At 40.0% G+C, this 16,303-nt stretch overlaps 1 protein-coding gene across 1 annotated transcript; it reads left to right on the top strand.

Annotated features, from left to right (window-relative positions):
* Positions 1-337: 337 nt before the first annotated feature.
* On the top strand, positions 338-624 carry LOC114239093 (ATP synthase membrane subunit K, mitochondrial-like). The gene has a single exon (XM_057529813.1). The coding sequence runs from the start codon at positions 396-398 to the stop codon at positions 570-572; it is 177 nt and encodes a 58-aa protein (XP_057385796.1). The 5' UTR covers positions 338-395; the 3' UTR covers positions 573-624.
* Positions 625-16,303: the final 15,679 nt, after the last annotated feature.

The following is a 16,303-nucleotide window of genomic DNA, read 5'->3' as shown; positions in this document are numbered from 1 at the left end:
GTATGCTCAGAAATAGAGCCATGGCTTAGAACAGACAAACACTCAAAAATGGAATCAATTACTTCTAATTCTGGGCTCCATCGCTCAACAGAGAAATGAAAAATTTGAAGTACATTTTAAGGAGAGGTTATGACTAAAGACCTTGGAGCGGGGGTGGGGCAGGCAAAGACAGAGATCAAGAAAAGACAGAGTCAAGAAAAAGGAAGTTATTTCCAAAGAAAAACATGGAGATTAGTGAAATGTTAAAAATAGAGCCAGTCGGCGCAGAGGGCCGAATCCGTAAGGCCCGTTGAACGTTTGCGGGGGAGGCGGCTTCTTCCGTCTGGGCCGAGGAGCAGCTTCGTCAGTTGAAGGACACCTGCAGCGAGGTCTGTGCGTTTTGGAAGATTGAAATCATGGCAGGTCCAGAAACTGATGCCCAGTACCAATTCACTGGTATCAAAAAATATTTCAACTCTTACACTCTCACAGGGAGAATGAATTGTGTACTGGCCACATACGGAGGTATTGCTTTGATAGTTATATACTTTAAGTTAAGGTCTAAAAAAACTCCAGCTGTGAAAGCAACATAAACAGATTCTCAACTGTATCTCATCTGTTAAGTTCCCATGCTTGAAGAAGCTAATGTCAACTCATCATGTGATACTCAATTTGTACAATAAATTATGATCCTGGAAAAAAAATATATGAACTTGCAACAATAGGAATGTCTAACCTTTTAAAAATGGGGATAAAATAGTTCTTATAAAAATTTAAGGTTGATTGAGAAGTAAATGAAATAAAATACGCATAGTGCTTGGACCAATGCCTGGAGCATAGTAAATGTTCAATAAATGCTAACTATAATAATGAAAACTCCAACAATATTTGCCATTTATTGACTGACCATGTTGTGCCAGGAACTGGTCTCAGAGATAATATGGATGCCAAACAATGGTTGTTTGTTTACTAGAGTAATTCTACATGATGCAAGAAAAGAAAGGTAGCCTTTCCGGAAACATTAAAAAGGTTGTGGCACTTCAAGGAGCTCTCTCCTGTCATTTTTCAGCAGCACTTTCAGTGTCTAGAATCTTTTCCAGTGCAGGAGGGAAGGGCAGGTGAGTGTGAGATTGGCACTTTTTGCAACGTGGTGAACAGGTGGAAAAACCTGGTACTTGCTTGTCTGTCACTTAGAACAGAAAAATACACGTCTGAAATCTCCGGGTCTAAGATTTCTAGTTCTTGGGAATTTGAAGCTTGTTTTATGTAGCAATTCCTTTCTATCCCCAGTTATACTTTTTTCTTTCTTTTTTTTGGCCGTGCTGTGCAGCTTGTGGGATCTTAGTTCCCCGACCAGGGACTGAACCCGCACCCTCGGCAGTGAAAGCACAGAGTCCTAACCACTGGGCCACCAGAAACTTCTATCCAGTTATAGAACAAAAAGTAAGGCTGCTATATTAAAGCTAGTCTTCCTATGAGAGTTATTCTGAATAGAGAAATGGCACAGATCTCACCCACCTGATGAAGGACCCAGTGGATGTGTCACCCAGCCCCTCATGCATACTCAGCAACACACTCAAGGTTTCTTGGAGAATCCATTGTCAACTGAAAATGCTATGTCTGAACACTTACATGGCCTGTTCAAGGGCAGATGGCCCAGACAGACCTCTTTGCTAGCTGACAGCTAATTAGTTTGCCTCCAAAATGCAAAATAAGGCCTACTGTTCTTATTGTTTTTTCCTCTTCTCTCTCACCACTGTTTTTTTTTTTTAAAATAAATCCTGCTTTTACCTTTGTTCACTGACAACAGTCCAATGGCCATCTCCTTTACATACAAGTGAGTTGTTTGGCATGCAGATAATTAACTATGTGTCTCTGAGTCATTCTTTGACATATGACATTATGGAGATTTACTGTCATCTTATATTCAGTCCCTTACAATATTAGTAAATGTTCTGTTTTGATATTTTTCAATGTAAATGCTACTTTTGGAGCCTGATTTTATAATACAGAAATGAGGGCAGATGCCTTGTTGAAATAGGATGTGTCATTATATAAGTGGTTCTTGGACACTGATTGATCTGGATGCCACAGATTTTGAAAATACCTGGAGATGTGTTGGTTGAAGATACAATTAAGTATTTTAACCAGAATTGTCCAGTTAATGTCAATATAGAATTGAAAGAAGCTTAATTATTTTCTGTGATTTCTAGGGCAGTGGTTCTCAACCAGGGGACGGTTTTGCCCTCCAAGGGACACTTGGCACTGTCTAGAGACATTTTTCGTTGTCACAACTGGGGCAGTGTTGGGGGAGGGAGCAGAATGCTACAGGTGTTTGATGGGTAGGATGCTGCTATACATCCTACAGTGCACAGCTCCTCATAACTACAACTTATCTGGCCCTCAATGTCAATAGGGCCAAAGTTGAAAACCCTGCTCTAGGGCTATGAGTCCCATTGACCATCACCCTAGATAGCAGTCATTGGGTTAAAAGTTCCTTTTTTCTCCCTCCCCTATCTCTATCTTTGCTGTTTTGTAGTCTAAGCCAATGTCAAACACAAGGCCTGGCATATACTGGACACTCAAACATTTCTCCTTGTGTTCTGTGACTTTGGTGAACATTTGCTAGATGAGTAAAGGGTCTAACGTTACCAGCTAATTGCAGTTTTGTGCTCCTCAAACATTGTGAGCTTTCTGTTTTCTTGCCTTAGACAGCTTTCTTCTGTGTTCACTGGGACTCAGACTTGCAGTTACCCAAGAGATATATTCTGCAGGGTTTTGGAAAGATAGTAATGAAGCTACAGGTAGTAGGGAGGTAAGTAACTAACATTTCTTTTTTGTTTGATTTGTTTTGTTTTTAAACTTTTTATTTTATATTGGAGTATAGTTGATTAACAATGTTGTGTTAGTTTCAGGTGTGCAGCAAAGTGATTCAGTTATACATATACATGTATCTATTCTTTTTCAAATTCTTTTCCCATTTAGGTTGTTACATAATTTTGAGCAGATTTCCCTGTGCTATACAGCAGGTCCTTGTTGGTTATCTATTTTATATATAGTAGTGTGTGTATGTTAATCCCAACCTTCTAATTTATCTCTTCCCCCCTTTCCTTTTGGGCAACCATAAGTTTGTTTTCTGCCTGTGAGTCTATTTCTAAGAGTTAACTTTTACTTTTTGATTTTTAAAAAGAAAAAAAAATTTTATTAGAGTATTGTTGCTTTACAATGTTGTGTTAGTTTCTACTGTACAGCAAAGTGAATCAGCTATACGTGTAAACATATCCCCTATTTTTTGGATTTCCTTCCCATTTAGGTCACCACAGAGCATTGAGTAGAGTTCCCTGTGCTATACAGTAGGCTCTCATTAATTATCTATTTTATACATATTATCAACAGTGTATATATATCAGTCCCAATCTCCCAATTCATCCCACCCTCCCTTCCCCCTTGGTATCCATACTTTTGTTCTCTAAGTCTGTGTCTCTATTTCTGCTCTGTAAATTGGGAGATTAGGTTTGACATAAATACACTACCATGTGTAAAATAGATAGCTAGTGGGAACCTGCTGTATAGCACTGGGAGCTCAGCTTGGTGCTCTGTGATGACCTAGATGGGTGGGATGGGGGGGGGGAGGTCCAAGAGGGAGGGGATATATGTCTACATATAGCTGATTCACTTCACTGTACAGCAGAAACTAACACAACATTGAGAGCAATTATAGTCCAATAAAAAAATAAGATTGTCTATACCAATTTCTTCAGATTCCATATATATGCATTAATATAGATATTTGTTTTTCTCTTTCTGACTTACTTCACTCTGTATGACAGTCTCTAGGTCCATACATGTTTCTACAAATGACCCAATTTCATTCCTTTTTATGGCTGAGTAATATTCCATTGTATATATGTACCACATCTTCTTCATCCATTCCTCTGTTGATGGACATTTAGGTTGTTTCCATGTCCTGGCTATTGTAAATAGTGCTGCAATGAACATTTGGGTGCATGAGTCTTTTTTTTCACATCTTTATTGGAGTATAATTGCTTTACAATGTTGTGTTAGTTTCTGCTGTACAACAAAGTGAATCATCTATATATATATACATATATCCCCATATTCCCTCCATCTTGAGCCTCCCTCCCACCCTTCCTATTCCACCCCTCTATGTCATCACAAAGCATCGAGTTGATCTCCCTGTGCTATGCAGCAGCTTCCCTATAGCCATCCATTTTACCTTTGGTAGAGTATATATGTCAATGCTACTCTCTCACTTTGTCCCAGCTTCCCCTTTCCCCACTGTGTCCTGAAGTCTGTTCTCTATGTCTGTGCCTTATTCTTGTCCTGCCACTAGGTTCATCAGGACTGTTTTTTTAGATTCCATATATGTTTGTTAGCATACAGTATTTGTTTTTCTCTTTCTGACTTACTTTACTCTGTATGACAGACTCTAGGTCCATCCACCTCACTACAAATAACTCAGTTTCATTCCTTTTTATGGCTGGGTAATATTCCATTGTATATATGTGCCACATCTTTATCCATTCATCTGTTGGTGGACATTTAGGTTGTTTCCATGTTCTGGTTATTGTAAATAGTGCTGCAATGAACATTGTGGTACATGTATCTTTTTGAATTGTGGTTTTCTCAGGGTATATGCCCAGTAGTGGCATTGCTGGGTAATATGGTAGTTCTATTTTTAGTTTTTAAAGGAACCTCTAATTTACATTCCCATCAGCAGTGCAAGAAGGGTCCCTTTTCTCTATACTCTCTCCAGCACTTATTGTTTGTAGACTTTTTGATGATGGCCATTCTGACCAGTGTGAGGTGAATCTCATTGTAATTTTGATTTGCATTTTTGTAATAATTAGTGATGTTGAGCAACTTTTCATGTGTTTGTTGGCCATCTGTATGTCTTCTTTGGAGAAATGTCTATTTAGGTCTTTTACCCATATTTTGATTGGGTTGTTTCTTTGATATTGAGCTGCATGAGCTGTTTGTATATTTTGGAGATTAATCCCTTGTCAGTTGCTTTGTTTGCAAATATTTTTTCCCATTCTGAGGGTTGTCTTTTTGTCTTGTTTATGGCTTCCTTTGTTGTGCAAAAGCTTTTAAATTTCATTAGGTCCCATTTGTTTATTTTTGTTTTTATTCTCATTACTCTAGGAGGTGGGTTAAAAAAAGATCTTGCTGCGATTTATGTTAAAGAGTGTTCTGCCTATGTTTTCCTCTAAGAGTTTTATAGTGTCTGGTCTTACATTTAGGTCTTTAATCCATTTTGAGTTTATTTTTGTATATGGTATTAGGGAGTGTTCTAATTTAATTATTTTACATGTAGCTGTCCAGTTTCCCCAGGACCACTTATTGAAGACTCTGTCTTTGCTCCATTGTATATTCTGGCCTCCTTAGTCACAGATTAGGAGACCATAGTTGTGTGGGTTTATCTCTGGATTTCCTATCCTGTTCCATTGATCTATATTTCTGTTTTTGTGTCAATACCATACTGTCTTGATTACTGTAACCTTGTAGTATAGTCTGAAGTCAGGGAGCCTGGTTCCTCCAGCTCCATTTTTTTTTTTCCTCAAGATTGCCTTTGCTATTTGAGGTCTTTTGTGTTTCCATGCAAATTGTAAAATTTTTTGTTCTAGTTCTGTGAAAAATGCCATTGGTAATTTTGATAGGGATTACATTGAATCTGAAGTATGAATCTTTGGGTAGTATAATTATTTTCACAACATTGATTCTTCCAGTCCAAGAACATGGTATATCTCTCCATCTGTTTGTGTCATCTTTGATTTCTTTCATCATGTCTTATAGTTTTCTGCATATAGGTCTTTTTCCTCCTCAGGTAGGTTTATTCCTAGGTATTTTCTTCTTTTTGTTGCCATGGTAAATAGGAGTGTTTCCTTAATTTCTCTTTCTGATCTTTTGTTGTTAGTGTATAGGAACACAAGAGATTTCTGTGTATTAATTTTGTATCCTGCAATTTTACTAAATTCACTGATTAGCTCTAGTAGTTTTCTGGTGGCATATTTAGGATTTTCTATGTATAGTATCATGTCATCTGCAAACAGTGACAGTTTTACCTCTTCTTTGCCAGTTTGGATTCCTTTTATTTCTTTTTCTTCTCTGATTTCTGTGGCTAGGACTTCCAAAACTATGTTGAATAAGAGTGGCGAGAGTGGGCACCCTTGTCATTTTCTGGATTTTAGAGGAAATGCTTTCAGTTTTTCATCACTGAGAATAATGTTTGCTGTGGGTTTGTCACATATGGCCTTTATTATGTTGAGGTAGGTTCCCTCTATGCCCATTTTCTGGAGAGTTTTTTTCTTTTTTTATCATAAATCAGTGTTGAATGTTGTCAAAAGCTTTTTCTGCATCTATTGAGATGATCATATGGTTTTTATTCTTCAATTTGTTAATAGGGTGTATCACATTGATTGATTTGTGTATATTGAAGAATCCTTGTATCCCTGCGATAAATCCCACTTGATTATAGTGTATGATCCTTTTAATGTGTTCTTGGATTTGGTTTGTAATATTTATTTTCAACATCTTTATTGGAGTATAATTGCTTTACAATGTTGTGTTAGTTTCTGCTGTATAACAAAGTGAATCAGCCACACACATACATATATCACCATATCTCCTCCCTCTTGCTTCTCCCTCCCTCCCACCCTCCCTATCCCACCCCTCTAGGTGGTCACAAAGCACTGAGCTGATCTCCCTGTGCTATGTGGCTGCTTCCCACTAGCTATCTATTTTACATTTGGTTGTGTATATATGTCCATGCCACTCTCTCACTTCTTTCCAGTTTACCCTTCCCCCTCCCCGTGTCCTCTAGTCCATTCTCTACATCTGTGTCTTTATTCCTGTCCTGCCCCTAGGTTCTTCAGAACCTTTTTTTTTTTTTAGATTCCATATATATGTGTTAGGTTTGCTAGTATTTTGATGATGATTTTTGCATCTATGTTCATCAGTGATAGTGGCCTGTAATTTTCTTTTTTTGTGATATCTTTATCTGGTTTTGGTATCAGGGTCATGGTGGCCTTGTAAAATGAGTTTGGGAGTGTTCCTCCGTCTGCAATATTTTTCGAAGAGTTTGAGAATGATAGGTGTTAACTCTTCTCTAAATGTTTGATAGAATTTCCCTGTGAAGCCATCTGCCCCTGGACTTTTGTTTGTTGGAAGATTTTAAATCACAGTTTCAGTTTCATTACTTGTGATTGGTCTGTCCATATTTTCTATTTCTTCCTGGTTCAGTATTTGAAGGTTGTACCTTTCTAAGAATTTGTCCATTTCCTCCAGGTTGTCCATTTTATTGGCATATAGTTGCTTATAGTAGTCTCTTATAATCCTTTGTATTTCTGTGGTCAGTTGTAATTTCTCCTTTTTCATTTCTAATTTCATTGAATTGAATCCTCTCCCTTTTTTTCTTGATGAGTCTGGCTAAAGGTTTATTAACTTTGTTTATCTTCTCAAAGAACCAACTTTTAGTTTTATTGATCTTTGCTATTTTCTTCATTTCTATTTCATTTATTTCTGCTCTGATCTTTATGATTTCTTTCCTTCTACTTACTTTGGGTTTTCTTTGTTCTTCTTTTTCTAGTTGCTTTAGGCATAAGGTTAGATTGTTTATTTGAGATTTTTCTTATTTTTTGAGGTGAGATTGAATTGCTATAAACTTCCTTCTTAGAACTGCTTTTGCTGCATCCCATAGGTTTTAGGTCATTGTGTTTTTATTGTCATTTGTTTCTAGGTATTTTTTGATTTCCTCTTTGATTTCTTCAGTGATCTCTTGGTTATTTAGCAGTGCGCTGTTTAGCCTCCATGTGTTTGTGTTTTTTACAGTTTTTTCCCCTGTAATTGATTTCTAATCTCATAGCATTGTGGTTGGAAAAAATGCTTGATATGATTTCAATTCCCTTAAATTTACCAAGGCTTGATTTGTGAACCAAGGTAGATCTATAGTAGAGAATGTTCTGCATGCAGTTGAGAAGAAAGTGTATTCTGCTGCTTTCAGATGGAATGTTCTATAAATATCAATTAAGCCTGTCAGGTCTAATGCGTCATTTAAGGCTTATGTTTCCTTATTAATTTTCTGTCTGGATGATCTATCCATTGGTGTAAGTGGGCTGTTAAAGTCCCCCACTATTATTGTGTTCCTGTCAATTTCCCCTTTTATGGCTGTTAGCATTTGCCTTATGTATTGAGGTGCTCCTGTGTTGGGTGCATAAATATTTACAATTATTATATCTTCTTCCTGGAATGATCCCTTGATCATTATGTAGTGTCCTTCCTTGTCTCTTGTAACAGTCTTTATTTTAAGGTCTATTTTGTCTGATATGAGTATTGCTACTCCAGCTTTCTTTTGATTTCCATTTGCATGGCATATCTTTTTCCATCCCCTCACTTTCAGTCTGCATGTGTCCCGAGGTGTCAAGTGGGTCTCTTTTAGACAACATATATATGGGTCTTGATTTTGTATCTATTCAGCCAGTCTGTGTCTTTTGGTTGGATCATTTAATCCATTTACATTTAAGGTAATTATCAATATATTTGTTCCTATTCCCATTTTCTTAATTGTTTTGGGTTTGTTTTTGTAGGTCTTTTCCTTCTCTTGTGTTTCCTGCCTAGAGAAGTTCCTTTAGCATTTGTTGCAAAGCTGGTCTGGTGGTTCTGAATTCTCTTAGCTTTTGCTTTTCTGTAAAGCATTTGATTTCTCTGTTGAATCAGAATGACATCCTTGCTGGGTAGAGTAATCTTGGTTGTAGTTTTTCCCTTTCATCTCTTTATATATATTTTGCCACTCCCTTCTGGCCTGCAGAGTTTCTGCTGAAAGATCAGCTGATAACCTTATGGGGATTCCCTTGTATGTTATTTGTTGCTTTTCCCTTGCTGCTTTTAACATTTTTTCTTTATATTTACTTTTTGTTAGTTTGATTAATATGTGTCTTGGCGTGTTTCTCCTTGGGTTTATCCTGTATGGGACTGTCTGTGCTTCCTGGCATTGACTATTTCCTTTTCCATGTTAGGGAAGTTTTTGACTCTAATCTCTTCAAATATTTTATCAGGTCCTTTCTCTTCTTCTTCTTGGACCCCTACAATTCAGATGTTTGTGCGTTTAATTTTGTCCCAGAGGTCTCTGAGACTGTCCTCAGTTCTTCACTTTTCTTTATTCTTATTTATCACTTTTCTTTATTCTTCCTTCACTTTTCTTTATTCTGCTCCACAGCAGTTATTTCCACCATTCTATCTTCCAGCTCACTTATCTGTTCTTCTGCTTCAGTTATTCTGCTATTGATTCATCCTAGTGTATTTTTAATTTCGTTTATTATGCTGTTCATCACTGTTTGTTCTTTAGTTTTTCTAGGTCCTTGTTAAACGTTTTTTGTATTTTCTCCATTCTAATTCCAAGATTTTGGATCATCTTTACTATCATTACTCTTATTTCTTTTTCAGGTATATTTCCTATTTACTCTTCATTTATTTGGTCTTGTGGGTTTTTACATTGCTCTTTCATCTGCAACATATTTCTCTTTCTTCTCATTTTGTCTAACTTACTGTGTTTGAAGTCTCCTTTCTACAGGCTTCAGGGTTGTAGTTCCTCCTGCTTCTGTTGTCTGCCCCCAGTGGGTGAGGTTGGTCCAGGTTCTTGTGTAGGCTTCCTGGTGAGAGGGACTAGTGCCTGTTTTCTGGTTGGTGGAGCTGGATCTTTTCCCTCTAATTGACAGGGCTTCATCAGATGGTGTGTTTTGGGGTGTCTGTGGGCTTATATGACATTAGGCAGCCTTTCTGCTGATGGCTGGGTTTGTGTTCCTGTCTTGCTTGTTGTTTGGTGTGGGGCCTTCAGCACTGGAGCCTGCAGGCTGTTGGGTGGAGCCAGGTCTTGGAGTTGAGATGGAGACCTCTGGGAGAGCTCTCACTGATTAATATTCCCAGGGCCAGGAATTCTCTGGCATTCCAGTGTCCTTAACTCAATGCTCCCACCACAGAGACTCAGGCCTGACCTCTGGCCTGGGAACAAAGACCCTGCAAGCCACACAGCTCACCAAAAAGGGGGGGGGGAAGAAAAGAAAAAGAAAGAAAAAAAAGGCAGGATGAAAACAATTGAAAACAAACCAAGAAACAAAACCGAAGCCAAATAACAAAGATAAAAACAGGCAAACAGCAATAATAACAATGAAAAACAAATGAACAGACAAACAAAACCCCAGACCAATGAATGGTAAAAGCAAAACCAAACAAAAACCAACCAAACAAAAAAAAACACACAAACATACAAAATAAAAAACAAAAACAAAAACAGAGAAAACAAAAAACAAGAGAACAACCAAACAGAAGAATCCCCAAATGAAATCAAACAATTAAAAACAAAACTAACAAAAACAAAACAAAACAAACAAAAAAAACAGAGTGCAAACTGAAGGAAAAAGCAAAGCAAATGATACAAACACACAAAAACGATGAAAAAAATTTAAAAATATAAGAACAAATACAACAAAGGTAAAAAAAGAAGAAAACAAAATAGAACAAAGGAAAAATAAAAGGAAAAAACACAGAACAACAAAAAAGTAACATGGAAATAGAAACATAAAAAAATAAAAAATACATAAACAATTTAAAAAAACTAAAAAAACCCAAATAATAATTAAAAAACAACAGAAAAAACAAGACATAAAAAAATAGTAATAATTATATTTTCCTGGGGTCTCAGCTGTCAGTGTCCTTGTCCCCACCATGACTCACAGCCAACTGCCACCTTCCCAACCTCTAGGTAGGTTTCTGGTCCCTCTATGGGCACTGTGGGGGCAACTCACAATCTCACCTGGCCCAACTCCCACGTGTACTAGTCCCTGAAGTCCACAGCTTGTAGAGCTGGACTGGTTTCAGTTTGGGAACACTTGTTGTCCATTCAGATATTCCATAGATGCAGGGTTTACCAAGCCAATCAGGGGGATTAAATCTGTGGTTTGTGCAGCTGAACGGAAAGATTTTTTTTCCTCTTCCTTAGTCACCCCGCCCCTGTGGCTCAGCTGTGGTTTTAGCCCCACCTCTGTGTGTGGGCCACCCATAGGAGTCTGCTCCCGAGGCTACCCTGAAGCACTTGGGTCTGCCCCAGTGAGGACAGGGCATGGAGGTGGCACAACTGCCTGGGTCATGGGGCCCCCGGTGGTGACAGGTGCGCAGGAAAACTGGCAGCCATTGCTGCGAGAGATACGGCCCTAGTGGGAGCCTTTCTTAGCCACTGGCAGCAGGCAGGAGAAGGCCAGCCCTGGTGGGGCTTTTTCCTAGTGCCTGGTGGCAGGCACAAGAATGTCAGCCTGGTGGGGGCTTTTCTTAGTGCCTGGAGGTAGGTTTGAGAAGGCCAACCCTGGTGAGGGCTTTGCCTAGTGCCTGGCAGGGCAGGGGGCTGACACATGGGGAGAGAGAGGCTGCAGTGGTGGCTCCACCCCCTGAGTGTCACTCAACAGTGGTGCTTATGCTTCCTCCATAAGCATTCCAGGTTGCAAATTTCCTCCCTCCTGTCCCCTCAGGCTGTCTCCTCACCGCCAACAGCAGTCCTCTCCCTTGGTTTGCTCTCCAATACCCACGTTCCAGCTCTCAGCCCCTGTGTGCACCAATGGACACACATCCCAGTCTGGGGCACGCTGGAATGTGGCATGGACAGTCTGTGTAGGTCTCACTCTGTCTTGTCTGGCACAGACTGGCCGTTTCACCCTCCTCTGACAGTGTCAGATGCTCCCCTTCTCTCCCAACTGATTTCCCCGTCAGTGAGAACCTCCCCTTTGCTTCAGCTCCCCCTGCCCCAGGGGTGAGATCCCATCCCACTTCCTCTCCTCTTCTTTTTCCCTTCTTTCTTTTGCCTCACCCCTTTATGAGGGGATCTTTTTTGTCCTTTCTGGTGTCCAAGGTCTTCTGCTAGTGTTCAGCTGGTGTTCTGTGAGAATTGTTCTATCCATAGATGTGTTTTTTAAATTTTATTTTATTTATTTGTTATTTTTATTTATTTTTTTTGGCTGTGTCAGGTCTTCATTGTGGAGAGCAAGCTTCTCTCTAGTTTCAGGGTGTGGGCTTCTCACTAGTCGTGGCATGCGAGTTTTCTCTCTCTAGTTGTGGTGTATGGGCTCCAGAGCATGTGGGCTGTGTAGTTTGTGGCCCGCAGGCTCTCTCATTGAGGCACCTGAGCTCATTTGTTGTGGTGCATGGACTTCGTTGCCTTGAGGCATGTGGGGTCTTAGTTCCCCAACCAAGGATTAAACCAACGTCCACTGCATTGGAAGGTGGATTCTTTACCACTGGACCACCAGGGAAGTCCCTGCAGATGTATTCTTGATGCATTTATTGAGAGAGATGAACTCCACATCCTCCTACTCCTCTGCCATCTTGATTTCTGTAAGTAACTAACATTTCTCTGCTTTGATACTAAGATTACTAGGTCCTCTGGATAACAGTGAATTTACAAGGGATTACATGGTTTGCAGAAACATTTATGCTTAAGATACATTTGTTAAAAAAAAACTCGCATGAATTAACTAATCTCCACAATGTTCCTGTAGCAGATCTTTTATTAATCTTTATATCTACAAGCAGTTATTGAGTGCCTTTTGTAAACCAAAACCCAATTATTTCCCCAAACCTTGATGAGACCAAGAGACTTTATATCATTAGCTGGTGAGTCGTTCAAAAAGTGTTGGCTTATTCATGACCAGAGAGTTCCATCCCTTTTGTGGCCTTGTCTGGATTTTATAAAGTGTAGCCACTTGTTTATTTATAATGGACTTTGAGATCCTTGGACGAGATGTATTACATATGTGTGAAGGATTAGAGGGCAGTTTTTAATAACTACAGGAATAATACTGCTTTGTATTGCTAAACTGTAGATCTTTTCTTCTAAAGATTTAAAGCCCATTATAGACATAATTTGATTGTTGCTCAATTGCAACAGTATTTTTCCTTCTCTCCCTGTCCAGGCAGATTTTTTCTTTATTAAAGATGCCATGATACTTTCTCATGTTATGACCTCTTTGATAAACAGCTCAGGATATTATAAAAGCAAAGCAGGCGATGTCTCAAATAATTAGCGACAGAAGGCTTGCTGATGCTCTGGTGTTAATGTTGCCAGAAAGCTCAGCTATTTGTGGGTTTCTCAGTACGTTTTTGTACAGATGTGTGTGAGGTTGAGTTTCAGCCATACGCTTGTAACAGCATCAGGAAACATTTTGTCATGCTACTTCCTTGGGTGATCTTTTATGACCAAAAGAAAAAAAAAGTCATATTTCTGTCTTGTGAAATTGAGCTCGAATTCTGGGTAGGTTAGCAGTAATCAGTATATGCCTGAATCACAGCTGCATGGGATGGTTTGTATTACATACCAATGGCAACTACTGCTCTAAATATGGAAATTAAATACCTTAGGTTCAGGCTGATTCAAATCTGTGAGTAGGAAACGTCTGATCTTTCCCAAGATAAGTTTAAAAGTGTGTGGAGGTTTCTCTAGGGCTACAAATCCTGTTCACATTCATATGTATTTCTTTGGGGACGGTCTCTTGAGGTCTCTTGGCAGCCACCTTCTTTAATATGGGGAGAGACTGGGATCCATAGGAATGCCAAAAAAAGAAAAAGAAAATGTCCTCAGAAGATTACCAGAGTGTGGTTGATCTAGAAACAAAATCCGACAGTTCCAAGCCTCAAAAGATGAGTATCAAACAATACTTGGCTTCCCTCCCTCCAGGCATGAGACATCCACATTTAGCCAGAGTCAGTTCGTAATTTGGAAGCTTCTTACGTTACTGACATTTTCAGATCCTGCACCAAATTTCTCATCCACTCTCCTAATCATAAGTAGTTATGTGTAGTATTATGGTTGCAGTCATGATGCTTCTAATATCAGTCCCTCATTCTGGATGTATTTCTTGGAGCCTCTGTAGCCATGGCACAACCCTCTAATACATACAAGATGACCAGATGAAACTCACCTAGTAAGCTTTCTTAATGTAGCCTGATTAGTGTATATTACAGCTCACTTAAAATTTTAAGGGGTGAATGTGACATGATATCTCAGAAACTATTTACTATTGCCTTTCTAGACAATCTGAGTCTATGATCTTCTAGATACCTAGCTGCCTGTGCTGTGCTCTGTCTTTACAGTCTTCACCCACCCTAGAGGTCACGGGCACCTTTGGTGGACACTTTCTGTCATACCTATGACTTCTTGCAAGCACTTGTATTCTCTGTCTGAGGCTTTCTTTGGCCTTAGGGCTCACTCATCCTGGCTTGGGTCAGAGCAGGGGAATCAGGATTGGCCCTCAACCACTGAGGGATGGATATGAACCCAGGCTTCCTCACCGCCTGGGTCAGCCCTGAGCAGTATTCTGCACAGTGCCTGAGAGGGCGCCTAGTAGGACTGAGCCCTAGTGTCCATAGCAGTCTGCTATCCTTAACACATTCCTCCTGATTCCTTTTTATTTTTTTAAATTAATTAATTAATTAATTTTTGGCTGTGTTGGATCTCCGTTTCTGTGCGAGGGCTTTCTCTAGTTGCGGTGAGCGGGGGTCACTCTTCATCGCGGTGCGCGGGCCTCTCTCTGTCGCGGCCTCTCTTGTTGCGGAGCACAAGCTCCAGACGCGCAGGCTCAGTAGTTGTGGCTCATGGGCCTAGTTGCTCCGCGGCATGTGGGATCTTCCCAGACCAGGGCTCGAACCCATGTCCCCTGCATTGCCAGGCAGACTCTCAATGACTGCGCCACCAGGGAAGCCCCACTCCTCCTAATTCTTTCTCTCACCTTCCCAGTACCTCCCTTGGGATTCCTGCTATCACTTCCCAAATAAACTACCTGCACCCAAATTCTTATATCGGGATCTGGGGTCTGGTGTTGAGTTAACCCAAACTAAGGCAGCACTTAATGTAGCAACCCACCAGGGAGCCCACCTCTTCTCAGTGGGCTACTAAGTGCTTTGGCTCTACTTCTACATAACCCTTGAATTGTCTCCCTCTCTACTTCTAGAATTTAGTTCAAATCCGTAGTATCTCAGTCGATCACAGTGGCATTCTAAGGGTGTCTCCATTTTAATCTCTCCCTCCATAACCAGTCTTCACAGTGCTGCCAGAGATAACATTCCAAGAGGCACACCTGATCCTGTTACTTCCCAGCCTCAAACCTCCCAATGACTCGGGCTATTCATCACCCAGCCCTTGCTTTTCCATTCCACACCCTTCTTGAGCCCCAGACTGTTGCACATGTTCTGTGGCTGCAGTGTGGGATTTACACTCCACTTTTGTCCACCTGTGAACTTCAGCACAATTTAAAGACAAAATAAACTTTACCTTATCTTTGAAACAGTCTTTGGTGATCACACTCAGAGGTGGCTTCTTCATCCCATCCCTTTACCTTGTACCTATCTCCACGAATGCCTTTATCTCTGTTTATTGGTGCGTGAATGTATCAACTTTTCTCACTGCACTGCAAGCTCCTTGAGAGAACTCACCACCTATGATTCCCAGCCACTGGCTTAGCAACAGGCATGAAATCAATACTTGATCCTGACAGGGATAAGTTGGCCATTCAGTTTGTCCTCTGGAAGTTTGCTCTGGGAAATATGGCAGGGCTGAAGGTTGGGAGGAGGTTCTTTATTTTCCTGACCCATAAGAACTGTTTAATGAAGAGAGAAAAGTTGATCATGATGGTTGCATGACCCAAAGGTTTGGTGGGAGAATGTGATTAAAATAATCACTAAGTATTTTATATTGGAAAAGATTTGTTCTGATGCTTCATTGTTGAACCTACTTATTTTGCCATGTTGGATTTCTTTGCAATGGATATACTTCTTAGCCCTTGCTGAACATGTAGGAGGACATGGAGGAAACTCCATGTAAATTTTCAGGAAACTCCAGTTCTCTGGGATTTACTTTGTCCCTGTCCCCAGATTTGTTTTGTTAAGACTTGGAGTCAATGAAGTCAAGTGGAAGAAAAATTATAAAGTAAAATAAAACAATGTTTAGTTCTGTCTGATCTTGGCTTGGAAGGTACCTGGATTTCTGTTGGTTAGTTGTACCTCTATGGGGGAACATGGTATGCAGCAGCCAAAATACCCAGCTCTGTCCTTCTGAGGGAGGACTTGTGGGGAGGATACTGTTTTCCTGGTGCTGGGGCTTGGGTATGGGCTTTGGCTCCCTTCCCTGTGGAAATGTCTCCATTCTAGGAGGCAGATTCCCATCTACATTCCCAGGGAAGGGGTGTGGCAAGCAAATTTCACCAGTTTATATGTGGTCTAGCATGGGGGGGTTGATTCCAGTTTTTTGAAGCTGCTCTCCTTAACTTCA

This window comes from Balaenoptera acutorostrata, chromosome 15 (assembly GCF_949987535.1).
Source record: "Balaenoptera acutorostrata chromosome 15, mBalAcu1.1, whole genome shotgun sequence".
Lineage (NCBI taxonomy): Eukaryota > Metazoa > Chordata > Mammalia > Artiodactyla > Balaenopteridae > Balaenoptera > Balaenoptera acutorostrata.
Note: the sequence above shows the minus strand (reverse complement) of the source record. Positions and strands in the feature narration are given on the sequence as shown.

Coding starts and splice junctions, on each gene's coding strand:
- LOC114239093 (XM_057529813.1), top strand. CDS start 396: ATGGCAGGTCCAGAAACTGATGCCCAGTACCAATTCACTGGTATCAAA.